General features: G+C 37.1%; 1 protein-coding gene across 1 annotated transcript in view; it reads left to right on the forward strand.

The window, feature by feature from the left end:
* LOC107758281 (phosphatidylinositol 3,4,5-trisphosphate-dependent Rac exchanger 2 protein-like) overlaps positions 1–21,792 on the forward strand; it is a 128,972-nt gene that overhangs the window by 65,658 nt on the left and 41,522 nt on the right. The window contains exons 15-25 of the mRNA XM_016575987.1: positions 2,755–2,827; positions 5,087–5,229; positions 5,594–5,686; positions 8,647–8,795; positions 9,033–9,118; positions 11,202–11,338; positions 12,656–12,773; positions 13,617–13,801; positions 15,755–15,916; positions 18,530–18,749; positions 18,896–19,103. Coding sequence (XP_016431473.1) covers positions 2,755–2,827; positions 5,087–5,229; positions 5,594–5,686; positions 8,647–8,795; positions 9,033–9,118; positions 11,202–11,338; positions 12,656–12,773; positions 13,617–13,801; positions 15,755–15,916; positions 18,530–18,749; positions 18,896–19,103 — 1,574 coding nt within the window. The remainder of the gene's footprint in view (positions 1–2,754; positions 2,828–5,086; positions 5,230–5,593; positions 5,687–8,646; positions 8,796–9,032; positions 9,119–11,201; positions 11,339–12,655; positions 12,774–13,616; positions 13,802–15,754; positions 15,917–18,529; positions 18,750–18,895; positions 19,104–21,792) is intronic.

Raw genomic sequence — 21,792 nt, forward strand, 5'->3', positions numbered from 1 at the left:
ACAGGCCGGATAATCTCAAATATGCTGAGGCAGAAGAGAACTGTAACAATAAACCATCGTCTAGCCAGCAGACTAGTCATCATGAGAATGCACATTTTGATTCAATTTGAAGTGTGATTCAGATATTTAGGGGCAACTTTCATATTCAATGAGTGTTCAATAAGATGATGTGTTGTGTTCGACTATGAAATTATTGCCAGGCAGTCAAGTGACCCTTCAGAGTTGTCACACTGTGGCGCTCTTCTGCGCCCCAAAATCCAGGATGAGTAACATTCCTGACATACTGTATAACAGTGAGAAGTAGAACAAAAAGAAAGTCAATGTCATATCTTTAAAAATGACCAAATGCCCAAAATCAGGAGACTGAGGAGGATTTGAAAGGTTTGGTTGACTTTGCACACACTTGTCCTACAGATTGCAGTACTCTTGTGCCAGGCATATGACTGCCTGTGGTAACGCTGTTTACCCTCATTTGTCACGCTGACAGTTCTGAGTACAGCTACAGAGGAAAGGGCTGGCTCCATGTCTGTAGCGGTCAAATCATGGCAAGGCCTGTCCAGACTCACACTTGTGGTCTGTGATTAAAACAAATCCTTATATAATCGAACAGAAACCATCATACACACTTGAGGTGCATGTGAGAGAGGATTTCTTTGAGAGAAAAGGCACATTTCCTGTCATCTGGAGGTGTTTGGTTGTGAAAAAATGGAATGGGGATGTTTTCGAATTCTCTGAATTCAAACAGCTAAGTTTGGAGTTGAGTGTGTGTGAGCGTGTAGGGTGTGGGCCCTAGCTTAGCTCTCTGACCTAGCGCAGCGTGTGTCCCCCAAGAGACCCTTGGCTTCATGGGAAAATCTTTGCTCCATTTCATTTTCTGTGGTCTGGAAATGGCCACAAAGCATCCATTTGACCCATTCCAGGCCCTGGAGCTGGACCAAACTGAGCTGAGAGTCACCTGCTGACCTCTACTGGAGCTTAAATAAGCAACGCCAGTAGCAAGACACTTAAGAAACAGCATGAGATGCAACTCAGTAGCCAGAGATACCCATCTGAATGTTTATGACTAAAGTGGCGTGTTCGACCGGTACTGAATTCACTTTTCCAGAATGGTTTAATCGTGTAAACCTGTAATTTGCACACTGGCAGCATGCTAATCCAACCATGTATAAAGTTGTATTTTTTTTCCCATTCTGTCATATCTTGTGTGTATTCTGTCATATACATCCCAAAATTGACAACCAGGATGTTATGTTGAACAAAAAAAGTTGTTCAGATTCATGCACTGATTTGTTCATCATTTCATTCACTGTTTGATTTAATGGCTTTAGATGGTAGCAAGTTGTCTTTTTTGTTGTCTTTGTGTGATTTTAGTTAGGCATTGAATCATTAACTCAATGATTCATTTAAAACAAGTAGTCCACAACTGAAAAAAAGATTCAGATTCATTTACTGCTTTGTTCATGGATTTATTCACTGATTCATTCAGTGGCTTTAGGTGGTGACAAGTGTCTTTTGGTGATTTGTTCATTGATTTCTTTACTGATTTGTTCAATGGCAGGTGTTTTTGAGTGAAACATTGAATCATTAACTCGATTCATTAAAAATAAGCTATTAACGGATGAAAAAAAGAGATTTGTTCTGATTCATTCAGATTCGTTCACTGATTTATACATTGGCTTTATATGGTGACAAGTGTCTTTTTTTAAATGAGACATTAACTCAACGATTTATTAAAAATCACATCACATCACAAAAAAAGGGGTCGTCTGCTAAAAAGATCAAAACTGGAAAAAAATGTAAGAAAAAAATCTTCAACAACTGACTAGTCAATTAGTTCACCATTGTGATTACTTGACATCTTCTCTCATCTCAACATATCAACTTAGTAGAACTAAATCACCAATTTAGTTCTCCCAGATCAACTTTGTGCCACTTAGCATGGTCAGCAAGAGCAAAATATGTGCAGAAGGTCCTTATTCGGTCAAACATTATGACCCCTTTGCAACCCTAAAAGAAATTCAAGGTAAAGAACTTGTTTGGGCCTCGAAAAATTGAGAGGAAAAAGTTGTTGTGACATAAAAGCCCAGAACAGGCAAGTAAGGGCAAGGGTTAAAGTTTAGCTTGAAATGTGTGTAAAGAGGAGACATTTTTTTAACTGTTCAAGTCAAATTGTACTTGTTTTCCATACAGGGATAAGGATTATCATCTACGAACATATAAATCGGTGGTGATGGCCAACAAGCTGATAGACTGGCTCATAGCACAGGTAAGATTTGAGTTTGATTGTTCTGGACATTGATACTGTTTTATAGACCGATTGTAAACACATTGACATCCATAGGAAATGAGACAAGAGGAAAGAATGGAGCAAAAGTGGTAGCTGTTTCCTAAACAGGCCGGATAATCTCAAATATGCTGAGGCAGAAGAGAACTGTAACAATAAACCATCGTCTAGCCAGCAGACTAGTCATCATGAGAATGCACATTTTGATTCAATTTGAAGTGTGATTCAGATATTTAGGGGCAACTTTCATATTCAATGAGTGTTCAATAAGATGATGTGTTGTGTTCGACTATGAAATTATTGCCAGGCAGTCAAGTGACCCTTCAGAGTTGTCACACTGTGGCGACCGGACTGCAGTAGTGTTTGTGTGAATTAAATGTGGTTTTCTGTAGCTCAAAGGAGGGTGTGTGACATTTTGGCCACTTGTAAGCAGACAAAGAGATTGGCACTTGTCTCTTTCTCTTATGAAGGGTGACTGCCGAAGCAGAGAAGAGGCTCTGATCTTGGGGGTGGAGCTGTGTGACAATGGATTCATGCATCATGGTATGATAGTCGTTTATGTCATTGTTTCTTTTTTATTTCCTCTCTTTGTTTCTGTGTGTCTGTCTGATAATACCTTTTCTTTTTGTCTCTTTGACATTGTATGTCAAAGTTGTCTTTTTGTGTGCGCGTCTTATCTTAACTCATCCCAAAAGTGTCAACCAGGATGTTTTAAGTATAAATCACAGAAACTCTAGTGAGGTTTAAACTTTAAAACAACAGAAACAATGTCAAAAATACAATTTGCTAATGGGAAAAGGGAAATAAACTTCATTCATTTTATTAGGAGTGATTTTTGATTCATCTGAGTGACTTTTTTTCAGTCTGTTCACCCAAAAGACTTGTTTAGATTCATTTACTGATTTAGATGCATTCAATGATTTGGTCACTGATTAGTTCTGTGGCTTTAAAGATTGAGAAGTATTTATGTGTGTGTGTTTTGAGTGAGTCATTTGTTCCAATATTTTTACTGATTTGTTCCGTTCATTGATTTGTTCACTGATTCATTTTTTTTTGGATTTGTTCAATGGGTTTAGGTAGTGACAAGTGTCTTTTTGTGAGTTTTGAGTATGACACTGAATCAATAACTCAATCATTCATTAAAAATAACAATTGTTCACAACTGAAAAAGCAATCACATGAAGTGAGAAACTCAGTAAATGATAAATATGAAAAATATGAATGAGAATGATTTGTTTACTTAAACGATTGATCTAATTATTAGATAATATGTTAACGGTTTCTTCTTGAGTAAATCTATTTAGAACATTTGATATGTTCGATGTTTTTAGAACATTTTTAATTGAAAGCATTTATTGTTTGTAGCGTATGAGGTAAATTGCACATTGCAAAACTTTTCCTCTAACTGGATTCTGCACATTCTGTCTCTCGACAACAGCCTTGACCTTCTCCACAATCCAAGTTTGACTGGCTAGTTGTCATGGCAACCGTTTGTTTGCAGGATTCGGGTCTCATTTTCAGGGCACTCGATGCCAAAGTCCACATCATGCTTGTGTGACTCATTTATAGTCTAACATGGGCTGCTCCCAACAGCCTGCAATTGAGTTTCATACGCGGCAAACTACCAACAAATTTATAGAACGTAATAACTTGACTGGCTATGCTTTCATTTTTTGGCCTTGTATGCGACCATTGCCTTCATCCATTTAAGATGGTTTACTTGGTTATGTGACCATTAAAGCTAATTCAGCTTTATCTAATCTTCCCTACAGAAGTCTAGAAAACACTGGACCTCTTTTTCTCATTGGGGGTATTTTTACTACAAAAGTGAAGGGATTGTTTAGAGCCCTTGTTGCCAGGGTGACAGATTCAAATCCATGCTTGTTTCTTTTCACGAGACCCACGCTAGTTGTCATGGCAACCGTTTGTTTGCAGGATTCGGGTCTCATTTTCAGGGCACTCGATGCCAAAGTCCACATCATGCTTGTGTGACTCATTTATAGTCTAACATGGGCTGCTCCCAACAGCCTGCAATTGAGTTTCATACGCGGCAAACTACCAACAAATTTATAGAACGTAATAACTTGACTGGCTATGCTTTCATTTTTTGGCCTTGTATGCGACCATTGCCTTCATCCATTTAAGATGGTTTACTTGGTTATGTGACCATTAAAGCTAATTCAGCTTTATCTAATCTTCCCTACAGAAGTCTAGAAAACACTGGACCTCTTTTTCTCATTGGGGGTATTTTTACTACAAAAGTGAAGGGATTGTTTAGAGCCCTTGTTGCCAGGGTGACAGATTCAAATCCATGCTTGTTTCTTTTCACGGGACCCACTTTCCATAGAAAAGGCTTCCCCTCTGAAACTCTCTGTACGGCTCTTGTCATTCCAGTACATTATGTGTTACCCTCTTCTGTGTAGTTCACAAATTCAATTTACACATCAATTTGATTCTCATCTGCTGCATGACAAGCAGCCGCCAAAACATAACAACAGAGTAGTTGCTATAATGTTGCTTCTTGTTGTGTAAGTTATAGAATACCTTTAATAATTGACGTGAAATGAAATTAATGAAATGAATAATTTAAGTGAAATGAAATTAAGTAGTAGTCAAATAGAATCAGAATGTTATTTAATTTAATTTAGTTTAATTTTATTTTATTTAGACAGAGTTTAGCATGTGACACCACAGTACATGTAAATTTCAAATATCTGATTTTTGGCTTGCTGAAATTTAGCACTGCTGAATGAGCATCAGGTATAATTTGTCCTAAAACATCTTGTTTTTGTCTTTTTGCAGTTTTGGAAAAAAGTGAATTTAAGGACGAGCCTCTTCTGTTTCGCTTCTTTGCCGACGAGGAGATGGAGGGTTCCAACACCAAACACAAGCCCATAAAGCATGATCTTAAAATAGTGGAGAATGTCATCGCCAAGTCGCTGCTGGTGAGAGATGTCGTCTGTAATCGCCTACAGCTGATGGCACTTACAATAGCGCACGTTGGCTTGAGCCAATGTGGTTTTCATCCACTCGCATGGGGCTTTTCTGCTTTGGCACATACGGGGGGTCTGAACTCAGGCCAGCTCTGACTCTAGAGTCTTCACCAGCAATTATGCTTGACTGTTTCTAAAGCAGCCTCTCATTATACTTAAACATGAAGTCAACTGGTTTGACAGTTTGGGCTCATGAGAGATTTAAGTTCACGTTCTAGGAGCAGCTCCAAGACATGAATTGTAATAAAATGTAACTGCATGACAAAACCAAAGCTACCAAGTCATGATAACTGTGAAATGTGTACTCTGATTTCAGATAAAGCCAAGTGAAGGAGGTTATGGCTTCACACTAGAAGATCGAAACAGAGTACTCATCGTCAAATCAGTGGAGAAAGGTTGTCATGCTGAGGTACGTGTGTTACCTTTGTGTGTGTGATTTAGAAAAACAGAAATCCTATTTTTGTTTGTTCTCAACTGGTTTTGCATAAAGACCCAGATTTAATTTTGGACATCAAGTGGTGACTTGAGTTGTTTATCAGTATTTTTATTGTACAAAAATAAACTGTCCTTAAAATTATACAATAAAGCAATAAGCCTCAAAAATCCATGGTTTAGCTGTTTAAAATCACTGTAAATAGTGGCTTCATTGGGCTTTTTGCTTTTATAAAATGGTAACTACATATACCGGGTAAGGTTTCAAAACAAACACACAGCTATGGTTAATAATGTAATAATTTATGATACAAATAATAATAATTTTCTGCCAAGCAATGCAGTTCCTCAGAAATATTTAGCAGATACAGCAACACACAAGCTGCGTCCCAATTCAGGGGATGCATCCTTTAAGACCGCAAAGGTCGAACTGAGCATTATGGGACGGTCTCGTCTACAGAGGATTGCTCTTATCGCCAAGCAACTGTGACAGCTGCCACTGACAACCACCAAATACGTTTGTACTAGATTTTTTTGATAGGTATACTCAATTGTCTGACTCTAAAAACAATACAGGTTTCACAACCTGTCTAAATATGATCACCTTGGTCCATTTGTGTGCATTATAAATAAAAAGTATAAACTATCTAAAAAAAATCGCATCATCTTAGTAATATATGTCAACATTTAAACCGCTTTGAATTGTTTTTGTAACATTTGTATCGTTAGATATTTGAGTAAATTGAAACCCACTACTTATATTTAAAAGTGTAATGTTGTGCAACCTTATTTGCATATGAGAAGTGTTTTCTCCTCTCCTTTGAAAAGCCTATTCATTTTGCATTCATAACTATTGTATGGTTATTTGCATTTTGTTATTTTTATTTAGCATAGTTTGTCCCTGCTCTCTTTTAGAACAGACCTGCACACTGTTTTTGGGTCACGACCCACCAGTTGAGAACCACTGGTCTGTTTTTCCTTCAGCATTTCTAGCTAGACTTATTGTGAATATAAAAGATAGGCTTCTCTAATGTATTTCCAAGCATAGTAAAATTAGAAAAAAAAAAAAAAAAAACGGTGGTGAGGGGTTTAATGAGAAAATTTACACACCTGTTGTCAAGCTCATCTTTTTGTTTGTTTGTGCTCGATCAGACCAATTAGGCATTCAAATATCAATTGAAAACCTTAATTAGCAATTAACACTCTCTAATTGAACTTGCTTTGCGATAATGAACATTTTGATGTTTGTGGTTGTGGGCTTTTAACACAAATAGACCTCAAATCACACCAGTCTTGAGGTTCCCTTTTAGTGCTTTAATATGTTTGATCTGTTAGATTAAACCCTGGTAAATGTGGTCAAGCAAACTGACTCGGTTCTGACATAGAGAGAGTGATGCTACCCAGACCTCAAGTAACTTGTGCATCACAGTACGGGTGCTGCATTGCATGTGGATCTGTTTCCAATGTGGAGCAGAGTGAATAAAAAGGGGAAATAGGCAATAAAATCCAGCTGTGCACTTACATAGATGAAGAGCTGTCTCGTAAAAATAGCAAAATGGGCTTTCGTGTTTGTAACTGATAAAAAGACAGTGACCAAGAGAGAGAGGTGAATGAAAAAGAAAAAGTGAATGAAAAAGGGAAAGAGAAAGCAACAGGAAAAAAAAGGAAAAGCTGCCCAACCATTTTTCTCAGTGCAGAGGGAAAACATGATCCGGAAACGGAGGACTGTGCATTTTATTGTAAGAGAAGAATGGTTATATTTATAGCTGTCAAGAGACGTGTCCAATCCATTCAGTGAAGCACAGAGTGAATGAATTACATCCACTTGAGAGCTCAGAGCAGGAAGTTGCACATATAGATGAAAGGATTGAACCCTGCACCTGTGAAAATGAAATTTATCTATGCATTCAGCCATCCATTCATGTACATACATACATAAGATATATGCATTAACCTCAAAATAATTATTTTCCCTCAATTTTACACAGCAAAATAAACAAAGGTGTCATTCATAACATAAACTTCATCCAGTGTGACAGACGAAACAAAGAGAAATGTTGATTTTTAAATAATTACACTACTGTTAAGTTTGGGGCTGGTATGAGTTATTGATTTTTTTTAAGGAAGTTTTTTATGCTAAATATATTATATTCTACAATATATTTCTACTAAATATATTGTAGAAACTTAATTTTCTGTAAAGTTGCTTTGCAACGATTTGTATCGTGAAAAGCGCTATACAAATAAACTTGAATTGAATTTAATTGAATTATGCTCACCAAGGCTGCATTTATTTGATCATAAATACAGTAAATAATCAGTAATATTGTGAAATATTATTACAATTTTAAATAACACTTTTCTATTTGAATATATTTTAAATGTAATTTTATTCCTGTGATGACAAAGCTGAATTTTGAGCAGCCATTACTCCAGTCTTTAGTGTCAATCATGCTAATACTGTATGCTGATTTGATTTTTTATTATTATCAGTGTTGAAAACAGTTGTGCTGCTTAATATTTTTGTGGAAACTGTGATACTTTTTCCTTCAGGATTCTTTGATGAATGGAACATTTAAAAGAACATCATTCATTTTGAAACAATATAAAATAATTTACTGTCTCTTTTGATTGGTTTAATGTGTTGAATAAAATTATTAATTATTAACATTAATATTAATAAAGTGTTAAGTAAAAGTATTATTTCACAAAATAAATACATAATTTAATTAATTAACTAAACAAAATTTCTAATCTTTTTTTGTGAAATAGTTTACTTTGAAAGTGTTTGTCCTAGCTTTTTATTTTAAATAAATAAATGTTGTATGTTTTGCTGTCTAATGGCATTCTCACGTTTTTAAGTGTCCACGTAATTTTGGAGCAACTATATATCTAGAGTGAGAGGTTATTTGATATTCCTGTGTGTCTCTTGTGCAGATGGCTGGTCTGGAAGTGGGGAAAAAGATCTTTGCTATTAATGGGGACCTGGTCTTCTTGAGACCTTTCCAGGATGTGGAAAACTTCCTAAAACAGTGCTTCCACATCAAAGGTCCCCTCAGAGTACTGGTCAGCACCAAACCCAGAGAGTGAGTAGAAAACCTCTCATCTCCCGTGATCTAAGGATTCATAACACTAGACAGATTGTCTATAAAGCCTGATATCAATTAAATAAAGAACCTGCCAGATAAACATCCTTTTATTGATGGATATCAGCTCAATATTTAACTGCAACTCAGAATACACAATACGCTTGGAGCAACGGCCGGAAAATGTGATGTGTTTGGCGACCAAAATTGATGTCTGTGTGTCTATCTGCTCCACAGGACTGTGAAGATCCCAGACTCTGTGGACGGATTGGGCTTTCAGATCCGGGGGTTCGGCCCATCTGTGGTGCATGCGGTTGGCAGAGGTAAGAGTGAAGCAGAGAGAACTGTAGAGAGAAAAACTAGGCTGGGCCAAAGGAAGTTACTTGTGCCCTTTATATCCTACTGTGTTTTTGAACCTCCGCTGGATCACAGCTGGGAGCTGTAGGTACATGACTTGACTTGAGCCAGACTGAGAAGAACATCACACACAGACACACACACACACACACACACACACACACACACATTAGCCTAAGCTAGTCTTTTCAGCAGGGTAGTACTCAAATAAAAATGTATTTCTCTCCCTATATTTAGAAGGTCAGCTGCTCCTTCAGGTGATTGCTGTTATAAGCTCAGTGGGGAGTTATGATAATTATTACCTTGCCTAATGTGCTTGCTTGTTCTCAAAAATTGCTTTTGCCTGAGTTTCGCTGGCTGTAGAAGTGAGAGAGCGTTTGCTCAGGGGAAAAAAATGCAGCGTCAAGACTTGAGAGAAACACAGGAACCTTTTACAGAGGAGTGCACTTTTAATACAGAAAAATATATTCAGTATGGATTTTTTTAGAGTGTTTGCTCATCTGCAATACATCTATAGGACGTTTCCTATCAGATGTCAAATAGACGATATACTGATTCACGAGCTCGGGAGCTAGGGAGCTGATTGAGACGCACCCCTAGTCTACGATCTTTGCTAGCAAGATTGTGGTGACATGTCAACAAGCTTTTAGCTAGGCTTTGCTTGTACCTGAACCAAACTAACTAGAATAAATTGTGGAAGGTACAGTATGGACATTTATGCTAGCCTAAGCTAGTCTTTTCAGCAGGGTAGTACTCAAATAAAAATTTATTTCTCTCCCTATATTTAGAAGGTCAGCTGCTCCTTCAGGTGATTGCTGTTATAAGCTCAGTGGGGAGTTATGATAATTATTACCTTGCCTAATGTGCTTGCTTGTTCTCAAAAATTGCTTTTGCCTGAGTTTCGCTGGCTGTAGAAGTGAGAGAGCGTTTGCTCAGGGGAAAAAAATGCAGCGTCAAGACTTGAGAGAAACACAGGAACCTTTTACAGAGGAGTGCACTTTTAATACAGAAAAATATATTCAGTATAAGGCCTTTTTTAGGAGATTATGCGAACAAACTATGAATATTTAGTCTCTGCAGTGAAATTTCAAATGTTGGCTTAGTCTTCAGACATCTTTTATAGGAACCACACATCATTTACAGATAAACAGGTCCTGATTTAACTAATGCTTTGCTTTTCTGAAAACTAACCAGTCATTTTTCAGTTTATAGTATCACCTGCTATAATGCAGAAAGTGGCGCCCCTGCCAAGTGACATGAACTATGAAAGAATTGTTACTACAGAGAAAATCTGGGCAATTGTTCATGCTCTGCTTATAGATCTAAGTAGCTATTTATGGGTCTGCTTATGAGATTGTGTGTTTAGGAGATTTGTGTTGATTTATGTTTCTCCCTTCCTCATTGTTTATGCACAAAAACATCTGTTCAACTCAGAAAGCTCTGTTCTAATAAAGAAACATCTCACTGTCTACCAACTACATAGGCAGTTTCCTTCTAAGGCAGCACCCTAGCCAGTATACAATCTTACATTGGGGACCAACTTTAAACTCTACACAAATAGCATTACAAACCCCAGTTAGCACACGCATGTCTGCAAGATGTCTGATAGGAAACGTCCTATAGACGTATTGCAGATGAGCAAACACTCTAAAAAATACAAATACAGCACATACAAATATTGAGTAAAATGCACAGGTGAATCAATAGAGTTAGTAGCATGTTGCTAGCTAACGGCAGGATACTTAGTTAGCATAATGCATAGCACATACAAATATTAAATAGTACACAAATAGCTCTCAGAGAAGAATGAATAGTTTGATGTGAGCATGTTGCTAAGCTAATGGCAGAATACTCTCGTTATAACGACACATAGAACATAAAAATATTGAGTAAAATAGTATTTTTTTAATACTGTACACTGAATAGTTTTTATCTCAACTTTTCAGTACTGAATGCTTTTGAGTACTTAATTTTGTTCGCACTGTCCATCATCAAGTTGTCTTAGATTTTGGCCAAATATATCTTATCTCTCTTCTTGTTTCTTAAAAGGCACCGTTGCAGCAGTCGCAGGCCTTCACCCGGGTCAGTGCATCATTAAAGTGAACGGCATCAATGTGAGCAAAGAAAGCCACGCCAGTGTCATCGCCCACGTCACAGCCTGCAGGAAGTACCGGCGCCCCACACAGGTAAGAGTGTGAGCATCTCTCAGCTGCTCCATGGAAATGCACTATTCCTGACCTTTCTAAATATTAAATCTGCATATATAAAGCACTACAAAGCACATAACAGAACCCTTTGTGATCCGGTCCGGGTCATTACCCAGCAATAATAGCAGTTATGGCTTCTTTTGCGGAACAGGGCAGGGAAGAAGGCCAGGAAGCTGGCTGGGGGTGTGAGGAATATGGGTTAAGGAATGGGCCAGGCAGCCTTGTTTTGGAGGGCAATAAAGTACAGGCTTGGCACAGGCTGAAGTAGGCCGGTGTGGTTGGCACACTGGCTGGACTCTGGTTTCCATCAGGCATGGAAAAAGAGTGAGGGGGTGCCCACCCTCCTGCTGAGCAGGGATTTGCGGCCCACCATCAAGAGGAGGGAAATGTAGGGGAGATGCTGACAGAAGCGGAGGTGGGGTGGATGTGCTTTAGTCTGTTAAACATATAAAGGCCCTGATATACTCAGCAAAGTTCTTTTTCATTTGGCATTTAGGGCTAAAAGGAAGTCTGAAATACCTATGCTAAGAAGAAGCCACATTAGCGACATTTTGGTGATATTTTGTCAATAGTGTAGCGATGCATGTAGTACAGTTCACTCAGAAGTCACTTTAAGACCAAGCAACGTGAACCTGTTGTGAAATCTGTGTGGGGAAATCTTTTGCCCTCATGTGAAATTCCCAATTGTGCAGATTCCCATTGAAAAAAAAATTGCCGATCAACGATAAATGTGACCACACCAGTTTGTTCTTCTTTCTTGAAGTATATCGGCCTTAATGGGAAGCCATGTTCACATTCAGTGAATGCACAAATCAAGAGAAACATGGTAGATTGGCAGGGTCATTTTCTTAAAGGAAAGTTCTCTATTTGCGCTACATTTAACCTCATTGCTATCTAGTAAAAAATAAGGTTTTTGCTTTTTGATTTTTGTGTCCTATGGGAGTGTGTGATCAACTCGCAATTCTTGTTTTGAAAGCAAGTCTGTCTGAAATGTGTTTTGTTGTTCCTTATTGCAGCAAGACTCCATTAAATGGGTGTACAACAACAGCGAGAGCGCACAGGAAGACCACCAGAGAACCAATCAGAAGCCCGCCGCAGGGAACATGGTAGATTGGCAGGGTCTTTTTCTTAAAGGAAAGTTCTCTATTTGCCCTACATTTAACCTCATTGCTATCTAGTAAAAAAGAAGGTTTTTGCTTCTTGATTTTTGTGTCCTATGGGAGTGTGTGATCAACTCGCAATTCTTGTTTTGAAAGCAAGTCTGTCTGAAATGTGTTTTGTTGTTCCTTATTGCAGCAAGACTCCATTAAATGGGTGTACAACAACAGCGAGAGCGCACAGGAAGACCACCAGAGAACCAATCAGAAGCCCGCCGCAGGGGAGAACGGAGATGTGTTTGAGTGTAAAGTTGAAGGTGCTATTACACACACCAGTGCAAACACATATTGTACACACAAGTACACACTTTTTCATCCTCCCACTCTAGTCTTGATATTTACTCTTCTTCTTTGTCCTCTGAGACTAACTCTACAGTCTCACGTCAGTAGCCTCATTACGTGATTCACAGGACATGGAAACAACTCATGTCTCATGGTTTATTGACAGCACTGATTTTTGTACTTTTTTGGGGTAAATTTAGGCAATATTTTGTAATGACTAATTCTTCATTTTTATTCCATTTTATTTTATTTGCATATTATTTTATTTGATTTGTATTAAATATGCACAGAATTAATTTAATTTAATTTAATTAAATTTTTTCTTGCCTTCAATCACTCTTCATTCACAGTCCTACTTCAGTAGAATTCACAGGACATGGAAAGATTGTATATATAAAATTTACTTTGAATTTAAAATTACCATTTTACCAAAATTATCATCATTACCATCACGATTTTGCCTTTTTAAAATTCATTATAGTTATTGAACTAAAAAAAACCCATTTTGCATTGCTGCATTTTCATCAGTAATTTAATTGACAAGATTAACTGCTCTTAACCTTAACTGGCCAAATAAAATATAAATTGGAACTTATTCGCTTAGTTGTTAGTCTGGGTCAGTAAATAGCACTAAAGATTTGCATTTGTATATATAAAGATTTTTGGTATTTTGGTATTAAGCAGGAAGCAGATTGGTGGTCTCTAGATGAGCTCCAGCCATCAAAATATTGGCTTTGGATTATTTTTGTGCTTCTTTTGTCTCTTTTGGGCTGCTCAGACAAGTAACATTGACACAAACTGGTGTGTGTGTTCAACAGAAGTCATGGACAAGTTCAACACCATCGCCATAATAGACGGAAAAAAAGATCACGTCAGCCTGACGGTGGATAACGTGTATCTGGAGTACGGCGTCATGTACGAGTATGACAGCACGGCTGGGATGAAGTGTCACGTCTTGGAGAAAATGGTGGAACCAAAAGGCTTTTTCAGCCTCACGGCCAAGGTAGAGTCACATGAGTCATCCCACAGACACACACCAGTGAATTAATTCATACAGAAGCAGAGGAGACGACAGGGATTGTCTTGTACATTTGTAAGGCCCTCTTCACAGTTCATGCTTAACACATAACCACTGATAGAAGCTGACAGCAGAGTATATTAAACGAAGTGTGTGTGACAAATGAAAGTGGTCTTTATGACCCCCTGCTGCGGAATAAAAGGATAAACACTTTAAATCATAGAGCATTTGTCACTGTGTGGAAACTATGGAAGGGAAGAGATATAAATGACTCAGGTGGAACTATTGCTCTTACAAAAGTATTTTTCCTGCTAATTTTTTCGACCTGAATTTTACTGACCCTGACAATGTTTTCATTTGACCCCTCCAAAAATATATCTATTTTTTTTAGCAAAATGTTTATAAAATATTTTATCGAACATCCTACAAAGCTATAAAAAGCCATAAAAAAAGCTATAATCTAACTCCATGACAGGTAGAAAGGCATAAACGCTTTTACTGGATTGCAATGATGCAATGTGCGATATTACATTATTACATTTATTATATTATTATTATAACTTTTAATTTAATAGTTATAAAAGTTATAAATAATATTATAATAGTTATTATTATAACGGTTTTAATTTAATATTTTAAAATATAGTTAAATATCACTTTTATTTATTTAGTTATTTTTATTATTATTATTATTATTAAGTCTCTTATGCTCAGTCACCAAGTCTGCTTGTATTTGGGAAAATTTCCTATTTTAATATAATTTAAAATGTCATTTATTTCTGTGATGGCAAAGCTGAATTTTCAGCAGTCATTAATCCAGTCTTCTGTGTCGAATCATTCTAATGCTGAATGGAAACATTTCTAATTATCAATGCTGAAAACGTTTGTGCTGCTGAATATTTTTGTGGTAATACTGCTGTTTATTTTAAAAAGTTCAATTTAATTCTTCCTTGCTTAATATAATTAATAATTTCTTTCAAAAAAAAAAAAAAAAATGAAGAAGAAGTATTACTGACCCCAAACTTTTGAACTGTAATATCCATTTGGCAATCAAGTATTGTCCTGTTTAATATCACAGAATTCTTGATTGTGGTTGGTGGATGTTTTTGTATTTAGTCCACCAAGTTTTGCAAGTGTTGCAGGTTTCGTACTTTTTTGATAAATTTGTAATATACATTTATTAAATACTTTAATGTTTATTTTTATTAAAAATAAATAAAAACATTTTACTGATTTTTTAAATAATTGTATGCCAGTTTTAGTTTTAAATGTTTCATGAATTTTAGTTTAAAATTTAAATTCCATGAATTCAGTAAATTTTATGAATAATAAATACAATATAACATGGAACTTTAACATCTTTTAAATTACAGTTGATCACAAAAAAACAAACTTTTTTCACTGATTGTAAATAAAATCACCCCTGATTGTGCAAAGTTACATGGCAACTGCAAAAAATAAATGAATAAATAAATGCATGCATACATACATACATAAATAAAAACCTATTTATCTTGTTCTGAGTACATGTGCTGCTACCAGTTACAAAAGCTTTTTATTGAGAATGAACTGGGAACTCATGGTTACTGCATTCTGTGTTGAAACATGAATGGCCTTAACTGACTCCTATAATGCATCACAGGACATCTAGTCTTGTTTTAGTGTAAATAATACTGTTTTTACAGTCATACAACTATTAAGGAAATAAGGGCTGGATGCAGCACACCCCTGCAATAACCACAAGGGAACAACAAAGTTCTGTTTATCTGTTTTGGGAAATGCATGCAGTGTTTCTAACTCACTTGACCTACGGCAGTTTTGCTCACTTTATCCGTATAACTGACAGAGGAACGGTGGAAAGCACATCTGGCATATGACCAAAGCTCTTTTTTTCTGCCAAACCTCATGCTCTATGTCTTTCTTTGTGTGGTTTGTCAGATTTTAGAAGCATTGGCCAGGAACGATGAGCAGTTGGTGCAGACTTGTAGTCGACTGAGCTCCAGCACAGAGCTCATCTCTGAGGACCTGCAGACCAGATTCAGTGCCATGTGCGGCGAGAGACTGGACTATATCAATCGAAGAATCACCAATTACAGGAAGGTCAGCAAGCATTGTGTGAAACACTTCTTCTTACAGAATGAAAAACAGGTCTGGACTGATTAGTGCTGGTCTAGCTGGTGGACCAGCATAGCCATGTGTTCACTAGGAAAAACTTTGAGTCATAGCATTTGTGAAGCACAGCTGTGCTGTGCATTTTTAGCAAAATATAAAAGCAAATATAAAATGAGTCGAAAAATAAGGAAAATATATAATTTAAAAAAGCAATTCTGTGCACCTAAAAGTGAAAACATTGTCATCATTCACTCATGTCTTTCTTTTCTTTCTCTTTTCCATTCAGTGGAAGTGAATGAGGGCAAATGCTATTATTATTTGTACATAGTTTTCTTTTCTTTTTTAAATTTCTTTTATATTTTATTTACATATGTTAATAATATTTTACTTATTTTTATTTTCTACTTTTACTATTATTGTTTTATATTTTTATAATTGTTTTTTTTTTATTTATATTTTTTATAATATTATTTATTTAATATTTACTATATTATTATTATTATTATTGTTATGGTTGTTTTTTTGTTTTATACTGTAAAATTTGTGTGAGGAATAGACCAAAACTAAAACCATCATTCACTGAAAATCCTCCCTTGGTGTTTATTCTGTGCATATTCAATTATGGCACATTAACATAATTTTCATTTTTTTCTTTTTTTTTTTCTCCTGATTAAGCTTGATGACTAAATCTTGCTGGCAATGCTGGTTATAAAAGACTATTGCAGACACCCTGCACACCCACATCCAAAACTATATGCCATATGCTGGTGTTTTTAGCAGGGTGGATCTTATTCTATGCTTTAAAAACTATTTTCAATGTCTTGATAAATTTCTCTAGTTTGGTGGCCTTTAGATGGCTGCAGCTAAGAAAACTTTGCTTGACTTGTAGTACTTCTATTTAGGTTACCGAACAGGAAACCGTCCCACCCTGTCCTTTTTAACACCAGCTGGCCTTGATTGAATAAATATGCGAGTCCACCAGTATCAAGGGAAGCAGACTTGTGCAAAATGTAATTTTCAATTTCCATCGGCTGGTCTTATTTGGAGCAAGAAAAGGAAAAATACGTCCGCAAACATCTGACAGTTTCCCTTGTTTTTCCCTGTGATCTGATTTAACATCAGCACTGGATTAATTAGCTGTTGCTTCACCGGCTATAAATAGCTCTGAACATCCCATCCCGTTGCATAATTTCCCTTCTGCTGCATTCTCAGTAGAGCCCTGTGAGAGGTCTGGCAGGGTCTGGACCCCGGACACTGAAGCTCCCCGTTTGTCAAAGCTAGCCAGGAATGTGGGAAGTCCGGTCTGAGGGGAGGCTACGTGTCCAGAGCAGCTGTAACCCATCCAGTGTAGTCCGTGACCGCAGCCATTCATGATCACAACCAAAGAATCGTTATGTCATTGTTGGAAAAAGGCGAGGTTCAAATCCCTGCTCAAGGGGAGCATTGAGGTCTTGTCAGCCTGTCACTGATTCAGTTACATGCTCCTGTGGCTGAAGCTGTGACTTTAAATGCAACCCATTTAAAACTTCATTCAGTTATAATTTCAGGAGCAATATGGATCTATTCATGAATAGTCTTGCTTTGTAAATAAATGACCCTATATGATTGATTTTCTACATGTGGAAAAAGGACGTTCCTTTTGGAAAGCAGTGAATGAGGGTGCAAACTGACTTTGCATTCGATGAATGACATGCTGAATAGCCCATCTTAAACCACCCTAAGGTGGTTTACTAGTCTTATCTGGCTTAACAAGGTCTCCTAGCCTGGTCTAGCTGGTGTTCTTACATGGTCAAGCTGGTGTTTAGTTGGTCTAACTGTTCTTCTAGCATGATTACATTTGTGTTCAGCTGATTTAGCTAAGTAGACAGCTGATCTCTCAGCTCAGTATTTACTCACAAATTTAGCTATTTCTTAGCAACTGACCCTTCACCGGGAGTTTGATTGACAGGTGAACGCCAAATCTGCCATTTTAAATGTCCAAGGTCATGGGTTCGAATCCCAGGGAAAGCAAAAACTGATCAAATGTGTACCTTGAATGCAATGTAAATCACCTTGGATAAAAGTGCTTACCAAATACTTAAGTGTAATGTAAATGTAATCTTGGAGGCCCTAGTTGAGAACCACTGCTCTTAAAAGTGTATCAAAATACACTAGCCTGACCAATGAGAACCAGCCTAAGCTTCCAGCTAAGACCTTAAACCACCATAGATTGGTTTACTGTTAAACACGCCAAGAACATCATCAGGTGATTGGAGATGTTGATGGACTGGTGTTTTTATAGACTGTTTGGTATAGACTAAAAAGTGTTTTGACAATACAAAAGCTCAGTGTTCACAGTTTAATCCGAATATTAAACTGCACTAGAGCTTGATGGGAAAGTGTTGAACTGTAATGGGCTTAGCATGTTAGCATACCAGACTCAATCTAAAGATCCTTTGGCTAACTTACTGAAGCCAGGTTGGTTGAAACAACACAGTGTTGAGTTGTTTTGGGTACAGTAGTACAGGTTTAGATGATTTACATAGGAAAAACCAATAAGCCCTTGCTTAAATTCACACAAAATATTTACTGTATCTTACACTAATGCCTCTCTGCTCTCAGTTTTCACGGGTTTTGAAGAACAGGGCCTGGCCCACATTCAAGCAGGCGAAGACCAAGGTTTCCCCTCTACACAGCAGTGACTTTTGCCCCACCAACTGTCACATCAATGTAATGGAGGTGTCTTATCCCAAGACCACTTCTTCCCTTGGAAGTGCCTTCGGAGTCCAGCTGGACAACAGGAAAAACACCCTAGAGAAAGGAGGCCGCAATTCAGAGCAGGGTGAGTGAAGATAGATTCCTAAATGTAATGTACAAGCAGCGACCGTGCATTACAGGAAGCAATGGCCAGTTTAAAGACACCTATGAAATAAATATCGGGTTTAAGTTCATGTCTGTTAGCTTTTCTCTGCTGGTTTGTGATTTCAGGCAAGCTGAACCCCATGGTTTACGTCCAGCATAGTATCACAAGCATGGCCGCCCCATCAGGACACAGTCTTAGCAGGGCAGAAGGTCACGGTCTGCGCTTCCTGCTCCGGGAGGATGACCTGCTCATCCTGGACGCCTACCACAAACTGCTGACAAAACTCACCACTGTCGTCAAAGAGATGGAGTGCTACGCCGCCCAGATTCATGAGTATGACATTTTTATTTGGCAATATCTTTGTTTCGTCATGTGAACATGTTCAATACATGCATGTATAGCTTGCCTTTTCAGCCTAGTACAACATCTGTCTTAAAATTCGATACTTAAACTGACGAAAAGTCAAGTTTTGAAGTGAATCAAAACTTTTTAAAGGCAAACAGAGTTGTGATTGAACTGTATTACCGCCCTTTGCTTCAAGAGAACTCAACACAAAGAGAGCTTGATCATTAGAAATGTATTATCTTTCATCGGAGGAGATCCTTCATTGTGGTTTATGTATTATTCTCTTTATTCTTTTGTTGGTGGCCTACCCTCTGAATGAACTGGTCTACCTGGTTATCATGCTTTTAAAGTCACAGAGAGGGTGGAAAGAAATCAGAAAAATGAAATTATGACTTAGGTGTTTGGTGCAAAACAACCATGGCTAATATTAGTGATACAGTGAATATGTAAACATACCTAGATCAAGAGGTTAGAAGGTAAATAATATAAATAAATAACAATAAGATTATTTATTATTATTTTATCAAGTGTGCTTTAACTGAATTATTGAGATTTTAAGATTATGATAATAATAATAATAATAATAATAAATATTTTCTGTTTTATTAATTTTTTATATTTTTCTTGAGTGTGCTGTTTAGCTAAATAATTAATTAGGTGTTATTATAAAATATTATTATTATTATTGTTGTTGTTAAGAAACAAAAATTAAAAAACAAAAACAAAAAACATATTTGGTTGAACGTTGTAAAATCTTGGCATGATGTTAATTAATAATATTTAACATTTGAAGGTTAACTTATTTGCAGCATTTTTACGTCTCCCTTGACTGTAGATGATTTGAAACATTTATTCAGATGTTGAATTTGGAATGAACTGACGTCAGATATCACGCAAGTTGTGTCTAGATGTGACAGTTCTTATAACTTCTAGAGTCTCTATGGGATGTTACTGTCCCAGCAACCATGTAATCTTTGTACATTTCACATGACCCAACATCTGGAATTTGCATTATGTTTCTAATTACCTTCTTTTTTTTTTCTCCAGCAACTAATTGTGTGTGTGTGAGATACTTAAGCAAAAAGAGGGTGGGTACTTCCTGTCTGAGCCGAGCTGTTGATGGTTTCATTTTCTGGAAGCACATTAACACCTTGAACGAAATAAGACACTCTGAGGCCTATATTCCAAAATGTAAATATGCAAAAATAAAAAATATATAGTTTAAATAATAAAAAACACCCATTATCCCATCAGCCTTTGAATTTTCATCATTACATGGACATCACATGCTCAGATCCTCGGTGGACATGATGGCAATTACAGCTAGTCTTGATCTGCGGTGGGGGCGGCACCTTTCACTGCTGCTGCCATATGCTTGTCAGTGCCGATTGCTGGCTGAAGGTCTGTGGTTGTACTTATTGGCAAAGCCGTCCTTGATCTGGTGGGGAAATAATGACCTTCCTCACAGCCCTGGGCAAGAGAGAGTGCTGTAATGGCTGCCTGGAGGCAGTTGTCAGACAGCCATCCCTATCATGCAGCAATAATGGGGCAAATAGCAGCTGAGTCGCTCATTGGAGCCACTTCCGGAAGCCTCTGACTCTGTGATTAAGAAGTGCATTGATCTCTACAGTTGTTGAGGTTGAAGAAAAGGCTAAATAAAGCAAAGTATGAGGAGATCTGAAGTGGGTGGTTCAGAAAGGCTTGTGCCTGGTGTTTGTTGTTACTGTATAACTGTCTTAAAGGGACACTTCACCCAAAGATGAAAATTCTGTAATTTTTTTATCACCTTCATGTCATTCCAAACCTGTATGACTTAATTTTTTTTTAAATGTGAGTGGTTCACAGAAGAAAGAAAGTCATACAGGACTGGAACAACATGAGGATGAGTAAATAATAACGGAATTTTTATTTTTGGATGAATTGTCCCTTTTAAGCAGTGGTTCTAAACCACGAGTCCAGGGCCCACTGGGGGCCTCAGCAAAGTTCCAAGGGGTCTTAAAATGATAAAAAATGAGACAAAGCTAAAACAACTAAAAAAAATCAACAACTGTTTGTTTCCTTTATAGAACCAGTATTCCAACAGTCTAGAAAACCCTAAATTTTTACATTTTAAATGTGATTTCTGTACCTGGAAAGGTCATGTAAATTAACAAAATCCCAAAATGCCACATTTACAAGCTCTATAATATTTTATTGGGTAGAAATTGTGATTGAGAAATATCCAGTAAATCACAAACGACTGGAAGGGTCATGTAAATTGTTTAAAAAATGTGGAAATCCAAAAGAAAATTAAAGGGGACATAACACACACAGTTTCTGCCAATCTCATGTTAATCTTGAGTACCTGTAGAGTAGTATTGCATCCTTTATATCTCTGAAGAGTCTTTAGTTTTATCAGATTTATAAAAGACAGATACAGCTGTACCGATTCTCTCCGAAAACAGTCGAGCTCCTGGAGGCGTGGCGAGGGCGGAGCTAACGAGTCACGAGCATGCGAAGCTTTTGCGTAGCGATCGTCTGCAAGCTGTGACATTGACATAAATAAAACAGGAACAAAAACTTTATTGACAAATTAACTATAGCCATATATATTCAATCTAGAATTGGATCCCGACGACTTCCGTTACCCAAATGAAGCACGTTGATGGCCGTGCTCTTGCTCTCGCTCTGGTTGATG

Source organism: Sinocyclocheilus rhinocerous, unplaced genomic scaffold (genome assembly GCF_001515625.1).
Source record: "Sinocyclocheilus rhinocerous isolate Xijiao unplaced genomic scaffold, SAMN03320098_v1.1 scaffold142, whole genome shotgun sequence".
Classification (NCBI taxonomy): domain Eukaryota; kingdom Metazoa; phylum Chordata; class Actinopteri; order Cypriniformes; family Cyprinidae; genus Sinocyclocheilus; species Sinocyclocheilus rhinocerous.